At 40.5% G+C, this 24192-nt stretch overlaps 1 protein-coding gene across 6 annotated transcripts in view; it reads right to left on the reverse strand.

The window, feature by feature from the left end:
* The window catches only part of cnk (connector enhancer of ksr), a 98865-nt gene that overhangs the window by 64669 nt on the left and 10004 nt on the right, over positions 1 to 24192 (reverse strand). For all 6 annotated transcript variants that reach the window (XM_076204389.1, XM_076204388.1, XM_076204387.1 and 3 more), the window contains exons 2-8: positions 16106 to 16269; positions 15600 to 15844; positions 14580 to 14748; positions 14077 to 14154; positions 5901 to 6029; positions 4732 to 4952; positions 3726 to 3842 (exon numbers count right to left, since the gene is read on the reverse strand). In XM_076204389.1, coding sequence (XP_076060504.1) covers positions 3726 to 3842; positions 4732 to 4952; positions 5901 to 6029; positions 14077 to 14154; positions 14580 to 14748; positions 15600 to 15844; positions 16106 to 16269 — 1123 coding nt within the window. The remainder of the gene's footprint in view (positions 1 to 3725; positions 3843 to 4731; positions 4953 to 5900; positions 6030 to 14076; positions 14155 to 14579; positions 14749 to 15599; positions 15845 to 16105; positions 16270 to 24192) is intronic.

The raw sequence follows: 24192 nt of genomic DNA on the forward strand, positions 1-24192 counted from the left end.
ATGGGAGGGGCAATGAATGATACTGGACGGTTATGGGATGAGTGTAGAATAGATGGTTGACTCAGCAACCTCCTTACATGGGGGAAAAAGGCCTTTTAGTATATATGTATTTACCTAGCTGTATTATACAGGAAGAGAGCTATGCTTGTAGTGACCTGTTTTTGTATCTCTCAGCATCTAGTTTGTTCTTAAATTCTTGTATAGTTTTTGCACACACTGTTGCCTCGTCCAGACATCCACCACTCTGTGTGGGAAGCTTTTCTTTTTCAGATCTCTTCTATTACTATCCTTTTTGAGCTTCTTTTCATGTCCTTTTGTTTTTCTTTTATCCCACTTTAATTAATATTCTGTCAAGGATTTCCATGCCTTTCATGATTTTGCAAATGGCCAGTAGGTCTCCTCTTTCTCTTCTTTGTTCCAGGGTTGGTAGTTCTAGTTTGGACAATCTCTGTTCGTATGTCAATTTTGAAAGTGTTGGTGCCATCTTTGTTGTTGCCTCTTTGGATTCTTTCTAATTTCTTTAAATTCTTTTTTGAGCTGGGTGTCCAGTGTCACAGGGTACTCCAATCTTGGTCTTATTAATGTAACTTATATTTTCTTTACCATTATCTCATCCAAGTAGTGAAAGGCCACCTTTATTGATCTTGGTAAATTGTAGATTTCTCTGACTATTTTGTTAATATGCTTGTCTGGTGACATGTCTTTGTTAATAATTACTCCTAGATCCTTTTCTGAGCTAACTTGTTTTACTTCCTTTGTACCAATTTTATAGTCCCAATATTCTATTTTTGCTTTTTCCAAACTCCATTATACTACATGTCTTGATGTTGAAGTTCACTTCCCACTTTTGGCTCCATTCCCAGACTCTGTCCAGGTCTCTCTGTAGTGATTCACAGTCTTTTTCTGTACTTACTTTCTTTAGTAGTTTTGCATCATCTGCAAAGAAGTTTATATAACATTCTACACTTTCATCCATGTCATTTATATATATGGCAAATGCTATCGGAGCTAATACAGAACCTTGCGGAACTCTGAGTACCACCCTCATTTTTCTACTGTTCAAGAAATCTTCCATCCATTTCAATAACTTTCCTTGTACACCTTTTATTTCAGGTTTTCCTAATAGCTTTTTGTGTGGTGCTTTATCAAATGCCTTTTATAAACTTAAGAAAGCACAATCAGCCTATCCATCCCTTTCTTGCATTATGTCTATTAGCCTTGAGTATAAAACAAATGAAGTTGGTGGCACATGATCTTCCGTGTCTAAAGCCAAAATGTTTTGGATTCAGAGTATCATTTTCTTCCAGATGTTTCATCCATCTTCTTTCGATAATTTTTTCACATATTTTAGCTATTGTGCTTGTAAGGGAGACCGGTCTATAGGTTGTTGGGTCTTCTTATCTTCCCCTTTATATATTGGTACTATATTTGCATTTTACCAATCTTGTGATACCTTTCCTTCTTTGAGTGAGTAATCAATTATCATATATGTTTTGTCCATTAGTTCATCTATATATTCTTTTAGTATCCAATTTGCAATCCCATCCGGACCGTGTGATTTTTTGACATCAAGGTTTATTATTTGGTCTCTTGTTTCTTTCTTTGTCACAATTATTTCTTTCATGGGGAGGGGGATCTTTCTGTCCTTCATCCCAATTTTGTGTATTTTTAATTGTGAATACTGCAGGATCGTACCCGCATATAATGAATAGGATTAGGAAACATTTTAACGATAGGTACCAATTACTTACGGTAGGCACAGGTCCCATAGAAGAGGTAGGGGCCGGTAAGAGCAATCGCGGAAAGCCGGTACGCAAAAGTGTAAGTCTGTTTAGTCATAATCGTCCACAATGTCTTACGTACCTGTCTCCGGATTGTCTTACCAGCGTCTTATGTGTCAACATGTAAGTAGTTAAGTATAAGTTATTTTGGTAGGCGATATACTGCTACCCAACTGGAGTGCTCCTAGCAACTGACTGTACTGTGCTCAACTGACTGCTCCGACCCGCTGACGCCGGGCTGTCGTCCGCGCGCTCTCTACGTCCGAAAGCGTCATTCATTTGTTTCGTGTTTTTAGTAACTAGTTTAAATGATGCTACTGCAAATACAGATTTAAAATGTTTGTTCATAATTTCTGCCATTTCTATGTCTTCTATATATTCCTTATTCCCTTGACACAGTTTCACTATTTCTTATTTATTTTTCAATTTACCATTTACATACTTGAAAAATAGTTTAGGTTGGTCCTTACATTTGTACATTATGTCTTTTTTGTAGTTTCTTTTTTATTCCCTGCGTATTTTTACATACTCATTTCTTTGTTTGATATATATCTGCCACTTACCAATTTTTTTTTTCCCATCTCTTCCAAGCTTTGTCTCTTTGTTGTACTAGCACTTGATATACACCCTTTCCTGCTTCTGCTTTGGTATGTATTTGTCTATTCCTTCTTTATAAATTTCTTTTAATATTTTCCATTTCTCTTCTATCTTTGTTTCTTCATTTAAGAAGTTTTCCCAATTTAATTTTTGAAAGTTCACTGGCTGAGTAGGTTAGGGCATCATTACTTGCAGTGAAGGTTAACCACTTCCATACGGTGCCGCCTACATAGGCGGCATGAGGAGCAAGTAGGTACTCGCTGATGCCGAAGTCGCCATCTTGATAATATTTATTGTAGTTGTACCTACATAATTTTCATTCTCTCTAAACTGGCTTCATTAGTTTTCTATGGTTATCAAAATACACAGGTGAAAGAGAACGGACAATTTAGCACTGACTTTAATTCTTATAATGCGATTATTATTTCGAGACATCGCACGTCGGGCAGCTAATGCTGCCAGAGGTTAAGGGGATGGTGGTTCGAATCCTGCCATCAGTAAAGTTGAAAGTTGAACCAAAGGCATGGGTCATTAAATTCCATGCTACAAAGTCCTCTGTAAGGGGCACTGTCCTAGCCTTCCAATGGGAGTTTATAACATTAAACCATATCATAACTTTTTGAAAGAATTTTCTTAGTTTCTCAAAATCAGTTTTGTTGTACATTAGTCTTCCTTTTCTGTGTTTCTCATTTCTTCCCAAATCAATTTCTTCTTTTAGTTTGAGCTCTATTAGTATGCGGTCACTCTTCCCAATTGGCGTCTTGTATTCCATTTTATCCACAATTTCAGGCTCTGGCACAAATATTAAGTCTAGTCTCAACAGTTCTTCATTGTTTCTATATCTGGTATTTTCCTTTACCCATTGAGTCATTGTGTATTTAATGGTCATATCCAGTAGTATATTTCCCCAAAGGTCTTCTCTGAGAGAAACAAATTAATAAAAAATCAGAGGTATTAGTTTGAAAAAATGTATTCAATAAGATTTGTTCCCCAGACTCTAAGCTTTCATTTCATACCAAGCTGAATTATGTGGAAGGATTTTCCATTAAGTAAGTAGAGCTTCACTAGAGCTCACTATATTTGAATTAAATATTCACTATCCCTTATATATCCATGGGAGGAACACAATACCCTGAGAAATTACACACTAATGTAAGGGGTATTTATACCTATATTCATTAAACACATATTTGGGGAAAAAAAAAAAAAAAAAAAAAAAATCACCTACTATATAAAGTGATGCGACATTCCCTTAAAATCTAATGGAAGTCATCAAGAAGATCATGAATGACTTTAGTTTCAGGTCATTATTAATACTAACCCAAAGAAGCAAAGTATATCACCTACCTAAGAGATGGCACTGCAGGAGGAGGGGCTGGTTTTTCAAGTGCTGGTGGAGGGGTCTGTGACTTTGGCTGAGGAACTGTACTGACTTTCCGTTCAACACTGATCCTACCAAAGGTACTGTAAGAAACAAGTTCTTAAGTTACATATGTGTATTAGTCAACCTACTTTGCAGTATATCTTATATATATTATCATTATTATTATCATATTTTTGGTAAAATGTCTACAAAAACTAAAAGAATATTTCATTAAATCTTAACTTCTTTTTCAGAAATATCAAACATTTGATCCTGAGGAAAAGAATAACAATCCTAATATAGATGAATAAAGATGAGTGATGAAAGATTAGTAAAAGAGGTGTGGAAAGCAGAGGTGAAGGGAATGAACATGAGGGGATGACCAAGGATGAAATGGATGGATGGGGTGAAGGGGGCATTGAACAAGAGAGGAATATCTGTTGAGCAAGGAAGGGAGATAGAGATGTGTGGAAAGTGACTGTGTATAGATGATACTGTTATGCAAGGAAAGGAGGGGCAGGGGATGGGGGGGGGTAGGGGACAGAGAGGGGGGGCATACCAATTAAGTGAAGTAGCTTTGCTGTGGATGTACTGTGTCTTGCTACATTGCTTCTAGCCCAAGGCAGTGGGCAGGATACAGGGATGACCTGACACCCATGAGGAGCTAAGATGAGAGGGATGGAGGGGTGGTGGATGGGAGTGGAATGGGTGGGTGTAGGTACATGTCTTTGACTTGGCTACCTCCCTTATAAATGGGAAAAAAGCTCTTGGTATACAGATAAAGGTGAATAAATCTGAGTAGTAACTTCTTGCTCAATGATACAAGTTCACAATCTATCCCAAAGATGGTTCACCTATGAGTATGACAGCAACTCAATAAAGATGTTTGAAGGATATTACATAAACCCATAAAATATAAATGTCAGAACATATGTACTGGTAGCCATCTATTTGTTTACAATTAATAAATTATTCAGTAAATCCACCTACTTGTTTAAATCCAAGTTGGGGAGATTTTGCAAGTCATAGCGTGGGGAGGATAAGCCTGAGCTGCCCCAGGGAGAATAGGTTCTCTTTTTGCTGGGCAAACGGAAGGGCTTGAAATAAATGTGTTGAGTGTTGGAATGTCGTGGTCTCTTTTTCACTGTCAGAATCACTTCTACTGGATTCTCTTGCATAAGAGCAGCTAGTTTGGGTGGTGTCCAACCAACCTGGATAAATCACATCAGAAATATTGATCAAGAGGCCTTTCAAGTCTATAATAATACCACATGCAATACAACTGACCCACCTCTTCACTCAGCTTCTTTTCACCTGGCACCAGTGGTTCTGAGATGGGTAATAATAGTTGTAGTAGTAGTAGTAGTAGTGGTGGTGGTAACAGTGGTGGTGGTAGCAGTGGTGGTGGAGTGGTAGTAGTGGTGGTGGTGATAGTGTTGGTGGTAATAATAATAACAACAGTATAAAGAATCACAAAGGGCTTTGTAGCACTACAAAGCCCTCCGTGAGGGGCACCGTCCTAGCCTTCCGGTAGGGGGGGAATTTGTGACATTAAACCATATCATAAAGAATCACATAAATGACAATGATGATAATAATTGTTATTATTGTTACCTTAAGTTCCACCTACTAAAACCCATAGCCTCACAGCAGCTGGTAACAGCCCTTGGGCCCTCTTACACATCTCTGGGTAGAAATTATGAATTTATGTTTGTTGTATTAATATGTCAATGGCCTGTAGTACCAAGAGGAAAGTAATTGCTGGTTGTCAGTTCTCCTTGTGTGGAAAAGGTGGAGGAAATATAGTCAAAATTATACATCTAGGGCCCAAGTGTCAGTCTCTTGGAGCTGCACCTCCAAATGGAGGTGAGGATGATAACAACCGGTGACAGCTCCCCTCCTCCTACTACTGTAAGTTGGTGAAAGAAGTGGCTAACTCAGACAGCACTCCAATATTTCTTCCCACTGAGCTATATAGGAGGGTCCTAGGATTGCTGTCACCCACTATGGGGCTGCAGATTTCCAGTAAATAAAACTCACTGCAACAATTACAATTAAAGATATGTATATTCTAATGGCTTTCATCATCATTAGGATTAATCAGTAGAAGATTTTACTGCACCACATCATGTCAGAAAAAGGAAAAAAGTATTACTTACAACTGTTTGATAATTCACTTGCACCAATTCATCTCCAAGTTGTAACTTCCCACACTGATGTGCTGGACTTAATGCTCGAACACCTGATACTTGATGAATCCCATGGTATGAGGAGTGCAGAAGAACACCCTTTTTTTTTTTTTAGAGGAATAAGAATTGACATTAGTAAAGACAGTAAAAGGTTGATATTTAACCTCTTCAATATGAGTCAAATATTCATGCACACATCAGGTTACCTAATGTATGATGATGCATCCCAATACGCACATTACAGCATACAAAGTTACTGCTGTTATACTCATTTTCTTTCATCCTGAATAAATATAACATCACAGAAAATGTGATCAAGCCTGTTCACAGAATACAGGGGTCACTCTGCTACAAAATAACTATTATCAGGAAGCCAACGCCGGCATCCTTGTATACCCTACTCGCAGCTCATGATGCATGGGTGTCATCATATTCAAGAAGATGATCATAATGTGAAGTTTTCACCTATCACTTTTGGCTAGAGGAAGTTCAGAAATATCTTAACATGCTAACAGTACCTAATTATGCTATTTTGCGGAAGTTACATGTAAAGCCAGATTCACTTCCATGAGAATCTGTCCATCTGCACTCACCTTATCTCTATCTGACTTGCCCCCTTCTTGTTCTTGTCAGTTCTTTTCAAAACATAATTTTATTTTTAAAATTTTATGTCATAATGTACACTTTCCACCTGCACTTTTCTTGGCCTCCTTCACCTTGCATTTTGCTTTCACCTTCTTTATTCTATAGTTCTTACATGCTTCTCCAATTGTTCTTTGCATCCATTCTTCATATGCTCTAGTCTTTTCTGCCACAAATACCCTCACTTCTTTATTCCACCAATCACTGCCACTCCTCTGGTTCCCTCCCATCCTCCTCATTACACATAGTCTCAGTGCACTATAGCACTTCCTCTCTGTAATCTACTTTCTTTCCCTACTATTTTCTCATTTATCCCTCACTATATCCACTACACCTCTCAATTTTGACAAGTATTCTCACTTTCTCCTCTTAGTTTGCTCATCTTCAGCACCTCTACTTTCCTCACTTTTTTTCCTTCTCCACTTAACCTCCACTGTTTATTTCCCTTCCAACATATAATCCAATATCCCCATCTGAGGTATTGGCTGGATGTTATTGTGGGGTTAAAAGTTGCTCAGTAGCATGATGAAACTGATACTTTAGGGCAGGGGTTCTCAACCAGGGGTATGGGAACCAAATGCTGGGGCTATGGGGCTTGATCTCTCTCCATACCCCTTTGGGGTATGGGAACCAAATGCTGGGGGTATGGGACTTGATCTCTGGATATTTGTATATAATTAATTTTAATCTAATTATTTATACTTGAGTAGAATGTTAGATTATTAACTAGCACTGTCATTCCATATTTCAAGCCAGGCTTAAGTACTATTCTAAACTTTTATGGATGAAATAAGCAAAAACAACTAATACATACATATATCAAGGCTTTTTCCCCCTTACAAGGGAGGTAGCCAAAAAGAAAAAGGCATAAAATCATTCCCACCCATTCCATCCCTAAATACACTCCATTCCCCTCCACCCTCCCTCTTATCTTAGCACCTCCTGCATGACAGGTCATCCCTGCACCCTGTCCACTGCCCTGGGTCAGAGGCAGTGTTGCAAGACACAGCACATCCACAGCAAGGCCGCTTCATTAAATCGGCGACCCCCCCCTTTCCGTCCCCCCAAGCAGAAAAGGAGAAGACAGGGAGAAATCCCTTCGGGCTGTGTAAAATTTTGCTCACACATACTACCTCATCCCCCATCCCCCCACCCATTCCACCTCATGCATCACAACATCATCCATATACAACCATTCTCTATTCTTTCTAAAGCAGAATATTTTCATCCTTTACCACAAATTCCCCGTCTGGGGTATTGGCTGCTTGTTATTGTGGCAAAGTAGCATGCAGTCGATACTTTAGGGTCTATATGGGGCGCCCCTACGGACCAGAGCCACACATCATTTTGTCTGTGATAGAAGAAATTCTGTTCATAGAGAAATGATGACACTTTTATACTACGACTGTCCCTCCGTTATGCTGTCCCCCAACCCCTTGTTGCTGTCCTGTACCATTTCTCCGAGTATTCTCTTTCTGTGATGGGGGAAAAGAATACTGCCACCAAGTTTCCCACTTGGATCGTAAGAGGCGAGAAGAAAGGGACGGGGAGAGGGACTAGGCATCCTTCTCCCTGTAGCCCCAAGGGGCAGATTCCTAAAAAGCAAAGGAAAGGCATAAGGGGTGCTGGAGGGCCTCGGGCCAGCACCCTAAGGTTTGGGTCTTTTAATGTGCGTGGATGTGGTACAGAGGAGAGTAAAAGGGAAGAGATAGGTAGTATGTTTGTGAGAAGAAAGTTGGATGTGTTGGCTTTGAGTGAAACTAAGTTGAAAGGGAAGGGTGAGTGTAAGTTTGGGAGTGTAAGTGGGAGGTTATCAGGAGTGAAGAGAGGGCGAGGGAAGGAAGGGGTGGCTATTCTAGTAAGTGAAGAGATAGGTAAAGGGGTAGTGGAGTGGAAGGAGGTTTCCTCAAGGATAATGTGGATGAAGGTGAAACTGGGAAAGGAGATGTGGGTCTTTGTAAGTGCATATGGGCCGGGCAGTGAGAAGAGCATGGAAGAAAGGGAGGCCTTTTGGATAGATTTAAATGAGTGCATAGAGGGTTTAGGAAGAAATGTCAATGTAATAGTACTGGGAGACCTTAATGCTAGGGTGGGAAATGGTCCAATCGATGGAGTGGTTGGGAAGTGTGGAGTTCCAGGAAAGAATCGTAGTGGAGAGTTGATGGTGGAAATGTGTCTAGAAAGAGAGTTGATGATAGCAAATACAGTGTTTCGGAAGAAAGTCAAGCATAAGTACACATGGGAGAGGGTGGTGGAGGGAAGGGTGGTAGATAGAGCACTAATGGATTATGTAGTGGTAAATAGGATTATGATAGGAAGAGTTAAGGATGTACATGTGCTAAGGGGAGAGGGTGGGGGAATATCAGATCATTTTTTGGTGGAAGGTAAGCTGAGAGTGGAGGATAGATGGAGAAGGAGGAAAGGGACAAAAGGTAGGGAGGTTCTTAGAGTGAACTCCTTGAATGAAAAGGAAAAGGAGAAGGAGTACGAAAAGAAGCTGAAGGAGGAGTGGGAGGGAGTAAAGGATAGAGCAGAGATGGGGGTGGAGGAGGAATGGGGATGGTTCAAGGAGGGAGTCTTAAAGTGTGCAAGGATGGTGTGTGGAACAAGAAGGACAGGGGGAAATAGAAGAAAGGGTAGTGAATGGTGGGATGAGGAAACAAAGAAGGTTGTAGAAGAGAAGAAGCGAGCATTCACAGATTGGTTACAAAAGAGGACAGGGGAGTCATATGAGACGTACAAAGAAAAGAAAAGAGAAGTAAAGCAAAAGGTAAAGGAAGCAAAGAGGAGATCAGATGTGAAATGGGGTAGGAGTATGACAGAAAATTTTGAAAGTAATAAAAAGATGTTTTGGAAAGAAATTAAGAGAGGAAGAGGAGGCGAATCAAGTAGAGAAGAAAAGGTAAAAGGTACAGATGGAGAGTTGATAATGGAAGAGATGGCAGTGAGGGGAAGATGGGCAGAATATTTTAGGGAGTTGCTGAATGTGAAGGAGGATAGGGAAGGAAAGATAGCTGCAGTGGGAAATGCAAAGAAAATGAGAGTGATGAATGAGGAGAATGGAGGAGAAATAAGGAAGGATGAGGTGAAGGCAGTTGTAAAGATGATGAAAGCAGGTAAGGCACCTGGTCTGGATGGATGTCATGCAGAATGTCTGAAAAAGGGAGGTTCAGTGATGGTGGACTGGTTGGTGAGGTTATTTAATGTTTGCTGGAGAGAGGGTAGAGTACCGGAGGACTGGAGTAGTGCCTGTATAGTTCCTCTTTACAAGGGAAAAGGGGACAAGTGTGAATGTAGTAGTTTCAGAGGGATTAGCCTGTTGAGTGTAGTAGGGAAGGCTTATGGGAGGATCTTAATTGAGAGGATTAGGAGAGGAACAGAAGGAGTAATTGGTGAGGAACAGTGTGGATTTAGGACGGGTAGAGGTTGTGTAGATCAGATCTTTGTGGTAAGACAGATATGTGAGAAAGCTATAGGAAAGGGGAAGGATGTTTTTTTGGGCTTTTATGGATCTGGAAAAGGCTTATGATAGGGTAGACAGAAAGGCACTGTGGGAGGTTATGCAGATTTATGGGATAGGAGGAAAGCTTTTGGGAGCTGTCAAGAGTTTTTATGAGAGTAGTAGAGCATGTGTTAGGATTAGAAATGGAGAGAGTGAGTGGTTTGAAGTAAAGGTGGGACTTCGTCAAGGATGCGTTATGTCGCCCTGGCTGTTCAACTTATACATGGATGGGGTGGTGCGAGAGGTGAATGCTAGGGTAGTGAGTCAGGGATTGGAGATGGTTAAAGAAAATGGAGAAAAGTGGGAGGTGAGCCAGCTGTTGTTTGCGGACGACACTGCGCTTGTGGCAGGGTCAGAGGAGGGATTGAGGAAGCTGGTGGCAGAGTTTGGGAGAGTATGTGATAGAAGAAAGCTAAAGATAAATGTGGGTAAAAGTAAGGTGATGAGATGTACAAGGGGTGAAAGTGGCAGTAGACTGGAAGTGAACATTAAGGGAGAGCGACTGGAAGTGGACAGTTTTAGATACTTGGGTGCAAGTGTAGCAGGAAAAGGTGGAGTGAAGGTGGAGGTAGAATGTAGATTGAGAGAAGCGAGTAAATGCCTTGGTGGTTTAAAGAGTGTAATGAGGAATAGGCATTTGGGAATGGATGCGAAGAGGAGACTGTATGAAGGAGTGATTGTGCCAACAGCACTGTATGGGGCAGAAACGTGGAACATAAGAGAAGAAGAGAGAAGGAGTTTGAATGTGTTTGAGATGAGGTGTCTGAGAAGTATGGTGGGGGTTACTAGGCTGGATAGAGTGAGAAATGAGGAGGTGAGGAGGAGAACAGGGGTGAAAAAGGATTTGGGAGATAGGGTTGATGAAAGAGTATTAGGATGGTTTGGACACATGGAAAGAATGAGTGAAGAAAGACTAGTAAAAGAGGTATGGAAGGCAGATGTGGAGGGAGTGAACATGAGGGGACGTCCTAGGATGAGGTGGATGGATGGGGTGAAGGGGGCTTTGGGGAAGAGGGGAATGTCTGTTGAGGAAGGAAGGGAGAGGACGGAAGACAGAGGTGAGTGGAGAATGGTTGTATATGGATGATGTTGTGACTGCATGAGGAGTAGTATGTGTGAGTAAATTTGACGCAGCCCGAAGGGATTTCTCCCCGTCCTCGCCTTATATGCAAAGGGGGACGGAGAGGGGGGGTCGCCGATTAAATGAAGCGGCCTTGCTGTGGATGTACTGTGTCTTGCGACACTGCTTCTGACCCAGGGCGGTGGGCGGGGTGCAGGGATGACCCGTCATCCAGGAGGTGCTCAGATAAGAGGAAGGGTGGGAGGGGTGTGGAGTGTATTTAGGGATGAAATGGGTGGGAGTGTTTTTATGCCTTTACCTTTTTGGCTACCTCCCTTGGAAGGGGGAAAAAGCCTTGGTATATGTATGTATGTACCACAAATTAAATTTTATAATACAGGAGAAAACATCAAATCAGCCAAAAAGTTTGGCAACACTGACATGAATGTTTTCAGACTTGTCCCAGGGTTTAAAATTTGACAGTTGAACTGTTTGCTTTGTCGAGGTTAGACGTGCCTTCTCCCTCTATCCCTGCTTCACATTTATTTTGCGAGTGATTTTATATTTCAGCTCTATGCATTGTCTCTTCTATACCAAAGATTGAATATTAGATACTTAAATAGTATTAGGCTTAGGACAATTATGCATTCCCACATGTACCCATTAACAAAAATGCTGTTGCCCGTTGCCAGTCTGTGAATCAAATTACCAGACGAAATTTTGTACTGCAGTGGGTCTTAAAAGTTTTGTCTGGTGATTCAATTCACCGACTGTGAACCACAAGCTTCACAATGCCACCGGTGAGGCAACAGCGCTTTTGTTGATGGGTACATTTGTAAATGCAAAATTGAGCAATTGTGAGTGCAAATGCATATTTTCATAACTTATTAGTGCCCATACTTAATCCAATATATATTTATTTTTAAAGGCATAATTTTCATAGTTTCTAGTGTATATTTAATGATTATAAGTGTAAGTTATGTTTATCATAGTGCTAATTATAAGATACGGTAAGTACAATATGGCCACATGTTCGTAGGCTAATAAATAGGGGGCAATAGGAATTAGTTTTCATGGGTTTCTTAATATCATTTAGCATTTGTTGTTTGATGATGACACTGCATTTGTAGCAGGATCAGAGGAGGGATTGAGGAAGTTAGTGACAGAGTTTGGGAAGGTGTGTGAAAGAGGGAAGTTGAAGATAAATGTGGGTAAAAGTAAGGTGATGTGATGTACATGGGGAGAGAGTGGCAGCAGACTGGAAGTGAGTATGAAGGGAGAGAGATTGGAGGAAGTGGATAGTTTTAGATATTTGGGTGTGAATGTGGCAGGAAAGGGTGGAGTGGGGGGTGGAGGTAGAATGTAGATTGAGAGAAGCTAGTAAATGCCTTGGGGGATTAAAAAGTGTATTGAGAAATAGACATTTGGGAATGGATGCAAAGAGGAGGTTATATGAAGGAGTGATTGTGCCAACAGCACTGTACGGGGCAGAAACATGGAACATAAGAGAGGAAGAGAGGAGTTTGAATGTGTTTGGGATGAAATGTCTGAGAAGTATAATAGGGGTTACTAGGCTGGATAGAGTGAGAAATGAGGAGGTGAGGAGGAGAATGAGGGTGGAAAGGGAGTTGGGAGATAAGGTTGATGAAAGAATACTGGGATGGTTTGGACACATGGAAAGAATGAGTGAAGAGAGATTAATAAAAGAGGTGTGAAATGCAGACGTGGAAGGAGTGAACATGAGGGTGGCAACCAAAGATCAGTTGGATGGATGGGGTAAAAGGAGCACTGGGAAAGAGGGGAATGGCTATTGAGAAAGGAAGGGAGAAGACAGAAGATAGGGGAGAGTGGAGGATGGTTGTGTATGGATGATGCTGTGATGCATGGAAGGGAGTGGGTGGGGATGGGGGAGGTGAGGGAGTGTGTGTAAATTATATTTTGATGCAGCATGAAGGGATTTCTCCCCATCTTCTTTTTTTCTGCATGAGGGGACAGAGAGGGGGTGTCACCGATTAATTGAGGTGGCCTTGCCATGGATGTGCTGTGTCTTGCTACATTGCTCCTGACCCAGGGCAGTGGGCAAGATGCAGGGATGACCTGTCATCCAGGAGGAGCTAAGAAAAGAGGGAGGGAGGGGTGGTCAATAGGAGTGGACTATTTGGGAATGAAATGGGTAGGAGTGGATCTGACTTTAGCTACCTCCCTTGTAAGAGGGAAAAAGCCATTGGTATTTGCATGTAATACATAATGATTTGACAATCTACTGTCCCCCTTCTCTGAACACATTTATTTCCACAACTGTTCCAATCCTCTTTTTTAGTCACTAATGCATAGTCCATTGATGCCCTCTTGAATATCCTCCCACAGACCACCTTAGCCCTTGTATACTTATGTTTATCTTTCTTCTTGACCACTTTGCTTGCTATCATCTCCCTTTCAATACACATCACCATCATTATTTCTCTATTATCATTCCTTCCTCTCACCCTATACCTTACTACATCTATCAGTTCCTCTTTTACTCTTGCATAAGACCCCCTACATCATTATATTTATATTTCTTCCAAAACTCTTCACACTTATTTTAATAAACAAAAAATTCTTCACTTTCCTCCTCGCTTTTCTGACTACTAGGGCCATAATCATTCACAAATGCTCCTACCTCCCCTTTGCTCAAACCATCTTTGATGACACTTCTTTCTACTCCAAGCACTTACCTATCTCATCACATACCAACCATCCTTCCCTACTGCACCCTCTCATCACTCCAGACATCCCATCCATCATGCTCCTAAATTTCAAATTCACTTTCCTTTCTATCTGTATACCAATAGCCTGCCTGCCAAGGCACACACCCATCCCAATCCTGTAAGTCATCCATTTCCCTTTCATCTTGGCTCAAATCATGTCAACAACCATATAAATAGACTTAAGAGGCTTACCCAGTCATCATCTGCTTTCTTCTTTATTGTTGCCACATCTAGAGATGCTGGTTGGATGATTAATGGGTCATTTATATCCTGAAGAGGAAAACAAACATGAAAAATCATACAATGGGCATTTGCTTTGTTACCTTCATATTTCCTCTTGTTTAACTTTGCCGTTTAATTTTCTATTACTAGACTCTCTGAGTGCAGAAGTTAATCAAATTTCTACTAATTCAAATACAGTCTGCATAATATCAGTCATGTATGTACATATGATGAGGGAATAAATAAATAAATCTAGCAATCTATATGCCGACGTCTTTTTCCCCCTTATAAAGGAGGTAGCCAGCCAAGGCATGCTCCTATCCCAACCTAGTTGTTTCCCTTTGATCATAGTTTGATTTTGATACAAAACAACTAAATAAATACATAAATAAACAGGTATATAAAAAATAAATAAATAAAAAAGAACTTGCAGAACACATCAGAAAATTAATAGTTTGACCAATAATACAAACCTGAATAATCTTGTCGGAGAGTTCTGCCAAAGTACGGCAACATTCCCGAATAATGGAGCCCTGATTTTCAGCAAATATATCTCGCCGGGATATTGTAGCAAGTCTGACACTGAGGTCAACTAGACGGGCCTTAAGTTCATCATACTGTGCTATGCCTTCAAAGGGTGACCTTCAAGGTTGGAAAAAATGCAAAGTTAATCCATTTGACCCCATGTTGCACTTCAGGAACATTATTCGAGCTTATGTAACAACCCTATTCATCTAATGGGGGATCTCTAGGTATAAACAGATTAAAGGTGGAGTGTTTTGATTAACCAATCCATGAAACCCCTGGTGCACTATAATGATTTTAATCTACCCAACATCAGATGATTTAATTCAGCTGAGGAACCATGAGTATAAATGAGTTAATAACATACCAAGAAATTTCTTGTCAATGTGGTCACCTTCCCACTACCCCACTAACAGTGATTCACATTACAACAAATTAATTATACATGAACTCTTTTCTTTTGTCAATACTGTTGGCTTCAAACTACCCCTCTAAACCCCCACCCCCCAACTTTACATTACCATACAGAGAGTTAGGCATGGTAGAGATATCTTCACTCCTTTCATTCATAACTTACTTATCCTCTCCACTTCTGCCTGGCACTATACTCTATCAACCAGAGTAGGAGTGGTCACACCTAAATACATGCAGCTATCACCAATTTGAACACATTTCTTCTCAGAGAATAGGCCTATACCCAAATGCCAAATCAATCAACAGATTCTTACACAAGTACAACTTTCCACTGGATTACACATTTTCTGACCACACAATCATATACAAACTATGTCATGACTGCATCTTATCACTTTCCCTTTCCCAGCAATACTACCAGTTCATCCTCTTGATAAAAATGATCATTATCATTAAAAAATAATTTTCATAGAAAAATCTGGCTAAAAATAAAAACCTTCTGTGGATTTCTTACTATATATATTTTATCACAACTAAAGATAGTGGGTGTTTACCTATTTAGCCATGACACAAGGCCTTTGACAGATGAGAGAGCTTCAGCCACGCCTGCTATTGTTGTAGTGGGCACTCTTTCTTGTTTTTTAACTGCCTTTTCCTCTTCCTCCCCATCCTCCTCTCCTGCACTGCCCCCACAAGTGATGGGAGGAAAGGATATACGCAACTCATTGTAGATGCTTCTTGCTTTGGAACTAAGGCGCAGGGCAAGATACTGGACATTTTCTTGATGTAGCTGGTAATGCTAGGAGAGAAAGGAAGAGCCATAAATACAATGTAACTCAACAAAAATTAATTGTATTTAACCACTGATAACCAGTGCTTATATCCTAGAGTTAATATCAACATCAATATCATCATATACACAAAAGAAAGTGAATATTAGACATATGGAGGTTGACTGTAATTTGACTTGGAGAGATAAAAGGAATTTTGTATTCTACATGCATAATCAAATACAGTATTAAAATGCACACAAAAGGTGACATACTAAGAGAATACTTACAATATTGCGAACAAGCTCAACGCCCTGAAGAACAATTTCTTGGTGTCCAATTTTAGTCAAGCACAAGGATGGTAAGTCATCTGGTGAAAGCTGAAGCAGTCGTTTACCATCCACACCATTGTTGATAAAGAAGCGGATGTAAGGCAGTATTGCATCATCTAAACCTATAAAATAATGACATTATCTCAGTACCTAAAAGGCCACCAGAGGTTGTTTGGCATCATGATATAAAGACATTCTTAAAAGATGAATAAGAAATGAATGTGTTAACAGCCAGCCTGCCCTATCATACCAGCCAATATTTTTCTTATATCACATGTCACCTACTGGGACCAATGACTGGTATCTGTATGAAAGAAGTCAGAACCATTTTCAAGCTACCTGCCATCAAGAACCATCAGCACCATCAGTTTCAGGTGTAGGTGCAGCCTTGAGGAGTGATGCTAGTATCCAGACTGTACCCAACTCAACATAAACTTTGTATTTCCCTTCACATTTTCTTAGAGCTGAAAACTAGGCAATGCTCCCCAATAAAGGTAATGACATAACAGTCCCACAGTAATACAACATGGGCAAAAGACCAATGTTTCTTCCCAGAAATATATATGGGAAGACCCAAGAATTATTGATAATCAGTGTGGGGCTATGGTTTTCCACTCAGTGAAACTTGAGGCAAAAAAAATGTGAAAGAAAAATTGTTATTATTATTTTCATTATAATAATAATGATATGGTTTAACATCACAAACTCCCACTTATTGGGAGGCTAGGATGGTAAATGAATAAATAATATAAACTGTAGAAAACAAAGCCTTAAGAATTACAGGTTGCAACAAAACAACTGTGGGTCACCTTCTTTCTGAAACAAAAATTCTACCCTCCAAGTTGTGTACAAATGAATGGCATACAATTCTATGCTTGAGCCCTCAAACTGAGAAATATCACATCACATAACCACAACCAATGGAACACATGAAACCAACAATTGTAGTGCACTACTCACACAGGCTAGAGCCTGAATGGTGATCAGCTTCTTCCACAAGCATGGATCAGATTTTTGTGGTAAGGTAGATTTGTGAGAAAGCTTTAGGAAAAGGTAAGGATGTTTTTTGGGCCTTTATGGATTTGGAAAAGGTTTATGACAGGGTAGACAGGAAGTGGTTTGAAGTAAAGGTGGGACTTTGCCAGGGATTTGTTATGTCACCTTGGCTGTTCAATTTATACATGGATGGGGTGGTGCAAGAGGTAAACACAAGGGTAATGGGCCAGAGTTTGGAGATGGTTAAAGAAAATGGAAAAAATGGGAGATAAACTAGTTGTTGTTTGTTGATGACACTGTGCTTGTAGCTGGATCAGAGGAGTGATCAAGGAAGTTAGTGACAGAGTTTGGGAATATGTGCAAAAGAAGGAAGTTGAAGATAAATGTGGGTAAAAGTAAGGTGATGAGATGTACAAGGAGAGAGGATGGCAGCAAATTGGAAGTGAGTATTAAGGGAGAGAGACTGAAAGAAGTGGATATCTTTAGATATTGAGGTGCAAATGTGGCAGGAAAGGGATGAGTGGAGGTAGAATATAGATTGAGTGAAGCAAGTAAATGGCATTGGGGATTAAAAAGTGTATTGAGAAATAGACATTTGGGAAAGGATGCTATGAGAAGATTATATGAAGAAGTGATTGTGCCGACAGCACGGCATAGGGCAAAAACATGGAATGAAGAGAGGAAGAGTTTAAATGCATTAGATGAAATGCCTGAGACGTATGGTAGGGGTTACTAGGCTGGATAGAGTGAGAAATGAGGAGGAGAGTAGGGGTGGAAAGGTAGTTGTTGTTGTTGTTCCCTAGACTGTCTGTCCAAGCAGTCCCATCTCCCCAAGGAATGCCACAGCCAAAACTGGGTTTTCCCACAAATCCTTTATAGAGTGTATGTTGTGTTGTTTGCATGCATGATTGTGTATAATGCAGTCTTCCATTATGTGATGTATGGTATGGGGTGAAGTGTTACATCCTGGGCAGCTGTTCACAATGCGGTCATCCAGCCTCTTCTGGTAGCTTAGAAGTGCTGGGTGGTGACCGCACCGCAGTCTGGCCAGGTGGACTCTGTCCTTTTGTGGGAGAGAGGATTCAGAAGGGTGGATATCAGGGGGTCTGGCATGCAGCAGTGTGTTGTCTTTCAGTGTGTTAATGGAGTGGTGAGTGATATGATTATGAATATGTTTCCGGAGGCTGGTATTTGGTGGTTGTGGAGGAAGAGAAGAGAGTATCTGTGTGTGATACAGGTCTTTGGGTGTTGTTTTAATGTTTCTTGGTGTGTGTGGGTGTTCTGCTATGTAGTGTAGCGGGTGTGATGTGTTTGTGGTGGCTGCAGCAAGTGTTTGTGTGCCTCATGTCGAGGTGGTCCTTGAGTTTGAGGACTTTTGTTTCATGTTGTAAATGGTCTGTAGGTGTTGTATTTGTGCAGCCTGTAACTGTTTTTAGAGCTTTGTTTTGTATGATTTGAAGGGTGTTGTGGTGTGTCTCACTGAGATTAGGAGCCCATGCAGGACTCGCATAATTCATCACTGAGCGTATGCATTGTTTGTATATTGTTGTATTAGTTTTGTTCTTTCTAATGGTGAAGCCAGATATTACTTATCTGATGTTTTTTGTGAAAATGGCCAGTTTAGTAATATTCCACCAGCATCACTTATGAAGCTCCTGATCATGAAGAAACTGGACACAGAAAACTGCATAAAAAACGTGTAAAAAGTCTCTTGGTATTTGGTGGTTGTGGAGGAAGAGAAGAGAGTATCTGTGTGTAATACAGGTCTTTGGGTGTTGTTTTAATGTTTCTTGGTGTGTGTGGGTGTTCTGCCATGTAGTGTAGTGGGTGTGATGTGTTTGTGGTGGCTGCGGCAAGTGTTTTTGTGCCTCTCATGTCGAGGTGGTCCTTGACTTTGAGGACTTTTGTTTCATGGTGTAAATGGTCTGTAGGTGTTGTATTTGTGCAGCCTGTAATTGTTTTTAGGGCTTTGTTTTGTATGATTTGAAGGGTGTTGTGGTGTGTCTCACTGAGATTAGGAGCCAATGCAGGACTCGCATAATTCATCACTGAGCGTATGCATTGGACACATGAAAAGAATGAATGAAGAAAGATTATTAAAAGAGGTGTGGAAGGCAGAGGTGGAAAGAATAAACATGAGGGGACAACCAAGGATGAGATGAATAGATGAGGTAAAAGGGGTGTTGGGAAAGATGGGAATGTCTGTTGAGGAAGGAAGGGAAAAGACAGAAGATAGGGGTGAGAGGAGAATGGTTGTATATGGATGATGCAGTGATGCATGGAAAGGATGGGGGGTTGAGAGAGTATGTGTGAGTGATATTTTGATGCAGCCTGAAAGGATTTCTTCCCATCTTCTCTTTTTCTGCATGAGGGGATGGAGGGTGGGGTTGCTGATTAATGAAGCAGCCTTGCTGTGGATGTGCTATGTCTTATGACACTGCTTCTGACCCAGGGCAGTGGGCAAGATGCAGAGATGACCTGTCATCCAGGAGGAGCCAAGAAAAGGAGGGAGGGGTGGTGAATAAGAGCTGACTATGTGGGGATGAAATGGGTGGGAGTGGATTTATGCCTTTGACTTTGGCTACCTCCCTTGTAAGGGGGAAAAGCCATTGGTAAATGTATGTATATGTGTGTCCTCTGATAAACAGATAAACAAAATTGTCGGAGAATCTTACAACTTGCTAAGATCAATAAAGGTGGCTTTTACCCATCTGGGATATTGGCTGCATGTTATTGTGGCAAAGTAGCATGCAGATACTTTAGGGTCTATATGGGGTGCCCCTACAGACCAGAGCCACACATAATTTTTGTCTGTGATAGAGGAAGACTCTGTTCACAGAGAAATTATGACACTTTTATTATACTGCGACTGTCCCTCCATTATGGTGTCCCCCAACCCCTTGTCTGTCCTGTACCATTTCTCTGAATATTCATTTCCTTTTTTTGCCTACCTTGTGATGGGGGAAAAGAATGCTGCCACCAAGTTTTGCCACTTGGGTCATAAGAGGCGACAAAAAAACGGGATGCGGGTTAGGACTAGGAATCCTGCTACCTGTAGCCCCACAAGGGACATTCCTAAAAAAAGTAAAGGCATAAGAGGGTCTGGGAGTTTTCCGACCAGTACCCTGAGAAGAGAAGAAAGATGGATGTGTTGGCATTGAGTGAAACTAAGTTGAAAGGGAGGGGTGAGTGTGAGTTTGGGAGTGTAGTTGGAAGGTTGTCAGGAGTGAAGTGGGGATGAGGGAGAGAAAGGGTGGCTATACTAGTAAGTAGTGGAGTGGAAGGTTTCTTCAAGTTTAATGTGGATGAAGGTGATGCTGGGAAGGGAGATGTGGGTTTTTGTAAGTGCATATGGGCCTGGTAGTGAGAAGAGTGTAGAGGAAAGGGAGGCTTTTTGGATGGGTTTAAATGAGTGCATAGAGTGATTAGGGAGAAATGTCAATGTGGTTGTACTGGGAGACCTTAATGCTAGGGTAGGAAATGAACCAATAGACGGAGTGTTTGGGAAGTATGGAGTTCCAAGAAAAAATTGTAGTGGAGAGCTGATGGTGGAGATGTGTTTCGAAAGAGAGTTGATGATAACAAATACAGTGTTTCTGAAGAAAGTCAAGCATAAATACACATGGGAGAGGGTGGTGGATAGAAGGGTGGTAGACTGAGCATATAGTGGTAACCAGGAGTATAGTAGGAAGAGTTAAGGATGTACATGTTCTAAGGGGAGAGATTGGGAGAATATCAGATAATTTTTTGGTGGAAGGTATGTTGAGTGGAGAATAGGTGGAGTAAGAGGAAAAGGGCAGAAGGTAGGGAGGTATTTAGAGTGAACTGCTTAAATGAGAAAAAAAAAGAATGAGTATAAGAAGAAGCTGAGAGAGGAGTGGGAGTGAGTGAAGGATAGAGTAGAACTAGGAGTGGAGGAGGAATGGGGATGGTTCAAGGAGGGAGTCATAAGATGTGCAAAGATGGTGTGTGGAACAAGGAGGATGGGAGGAAATAGAAGGAAGGGTAGTGAATGGTGGGATGTGAAAGCAAAGAAGGGTATAGAAGAAAAGAAGCAGGATTCCATGGACTGGTTACATTTTAGGACGAGGGAATCATATGAGAAGTACAAGGTAATTAGAGGTAAAGCATAAGACAAAAGAGGCAAAGAGAAGATCAGATGTGAAATGGGGTAAGATTATGACAAAATTTTGAAAGTAATAAAAAATGTTTTGGAAAGAAATTAAAACAAGCAGAGGAGGCAAATCAAATAGAGAAGAAGAGGTAAACGGTGCAGATGGAGAGATGATAATGGAAGAGAAAGCAGTGAGAGAACAGTGGGCAGAGTATTTTAGGGAGTTGCTAAATGTGGAGGATAGGGAGGGAAAGGTAGTTGCAGTGGGAAGTGATAAGAAAATGACTGCGATGAGTGAGGAAAATGGAGGAGAAATAAGGAAAAGATGAAGTGAAAGCAGTTGTTGAGATGATGAGAGCAGGTAAGGCACCTGGTCTGGCTGGATGCCATGCAGAATGTCTGAAAAAAGAGGTACAGTGATGGTGGACTGGCTGGCGAGGTTATTTAATGTTTGTTTAAGAGAGGGTAGAGTGCCTGTATAGTTCCACTTTACAAGGGAAAGGGGGACAAGTGTGAGTGTAGTAGTTTCAGAGGGATAAGCTTGTTAAGAGTAGTTGGGAAGGTTTATGGGAGGGTCTTGATTGAGAGGATTAGGAGAGGAACACAGGGAGTAATTGGTGAGGAACAGTGTGGGTTTAGGACAGGTAGGGGTTGTGTAGATCAGATTTTTGTGGTAAGACATATGTGAGAAAGCTATAGGAAAAGGTAAGGATGTTTTTTTGAGCTTTTATGGTTCTGGAAAAGGTTTATGGCAGGGTAGACAGGAAGGCACTATGAGAGGTTTTGCAGATATATGGGATAGGAGGAAAGCTGTTAAGAGCAGTCAAGAGTTTTTATGAGAGTAGTAGAGCTTGTGTTAGGATTAGAAATGGAGAAAGTGAGTGGTTTGAGGTAAAGGTGGGACTTCGTCAGGGATGTGTTATGTCACCCTGGGTGTTCAATTTATATATAGATGGGGTGGTGTGAGAGGTGAATGCAAGGGTAGTGGGTCGGGGATTGGAGATGGTTAAAGAAAATGGAGAAAAGTGGGAGATAAGTCAGTTGTTTGCTGACGACGCTGCACTTGTAGCAGGAAGTTAGTGACAGAGTTTGGGAAGGTGTGTGAAAGAAAGAAGTTGAAGATAAATGTGGGTAAAAGTAAGCTGATAAGACGTACAAGGGGAGAGAGTGGCAGCAGGCTGGAAGTGAGTATTAAGGGAGACTGGAGGAAGTGGATAGCTTTAGATACTTGGGTGTGAATGTGGCAGGAAAGGGGGTGGGGTTGGAGGTAGAATGTAGATTGAAAGAAGCAAGTAAATGCCTTGAGGGATTAAAAAGTGTAATGAGAAATAGACATTTGGGAATGGATGCTAAGAAGAGACTGTATGAAGGAGTGATTGTGCCAACATCACTGTATGGGGCAGAAACATAGAGTATAAGAGTGGAAGAGAGAAGGAGTTTGAATGTGAAATGAAATGCCTGAGAAGTATGATACAAGACATACAAGGAAACGTGGAAGACAAGGAGGAGTATGTGTGAGATGTAGAAGGCGAGGCGTGAGAGTACCGTTACCACCAGTGGTGTGTGGAAATGTACAAAGTATATGGAACAAAATAGATGAACTTTATGGCCTCACAAGATGGACATATGAATACCGGGACTCATCCTTCTTTTGTTGAACTGAGATGTGGCTACAACATGATAAAGACTTAGACTCTGCTTATATCCTAGATGGCTTCACATTAAAATGGGGAGATAGGTCAAAAGACTGGAAAGCAAGCTGGTGGTGGTGTCTGTGCATATGTAAACAACAGATGGTGTACGGATATCACTGTGTATGAGCAGTTTTGTAATGAAAATATTGAATACTTAACTCTTGCACTAAGGCATTTTTACCTATCACGTGAGTTCACTAAAGTATTTGCTACAGTTGTATATATACCACCAAGTGCCGATGTGAAGTTAGCCTAGAACATTTTGTATGCAGCTGTAAGGTCAAAAACAAAAATCCTGATGCTGTCAAAATTATTACAGGTGACTTTAATGATTGTGAATTTAGCAAGTGTGTTCCTCAGTACCAACAATATATAAACTTTCCAACCAGGAAGAATAAAATGTTAGATCCTTTTCTCTGTAATATAAAAGAGTTACATAGCCAAAAAATTAAAACCATTAGGCATATCCGATCATGACATGTGTTTTCTCACTCCCATATATAGACAATTGAAACACAGTAAACCAACAGAAAAACAGATTTTGATGTATTATTTGACAGTGATGCCTCTATTGATGTTAATGTTGATGTGTTGAACTCGTATTTGAATTTTTGCATTGACATAATTGTACCCCAAAATATTGTCAAATGCTTCCCAAACAATAAGCCATGGGTAACAAAAGAACTAAAGGATTTACTAAACAAGAAAAAACATATTCTTTGTGTTAATGATAAAAATCAATTAAAAGAGGTTCAAAAAGAAATTGATCAAACTATTTCTTTATGCAAAAATAGGTATGAAATCAAGGTGGAAAACTTGTTTAAGAATGACACAAAATCAGCTTGGAATGGTGTTAGACAAATGATAGGAATGAAGAAGAACAAGGTCAATTATGGAATAAAAAATGTAACACTTTTGTAATGATCTTAATGTTTTCTATGCAAGGTTTGATAATTATGACTTCTCTGCTGAACGATCACACATTTCAAATTTTCACCATAACAGGGGAGACTTCTGCACTGTTGTCACGACTGATGAGGTACTCAAAGCTTTACAATCTATTAAGATTGGTAAGGCTGCTGATAAAATTAATGGAAATGTACTGAAGTTATGTAAAGAACCATTAGTGCTTTTTTTGCATAAAAATTTTCAGCAATCCTTGGATAATACCTGTATACCTACCTTATGGAAAACTTCTGAATTAATACCAGTACCCAAAAAATCCCCACCAACCTGTAAAA

Source organism: Oratosquilla oratoria, chromosome 21 (genome assembly GCF_046742065.1).
Source record: "Oratosquilla oratoria isolate Oo_2021 chromosome 21, ASM4674206v1, whole genome shotgun sequence".
Classification (NCBI taxonomy): domain Eukaryota; kingdom Metazoa; phylum Arthropoda; class Malacostraca; order Stomatopoda; family Squillidae; genus Oratosquilla; species Oratosquilla oratoria.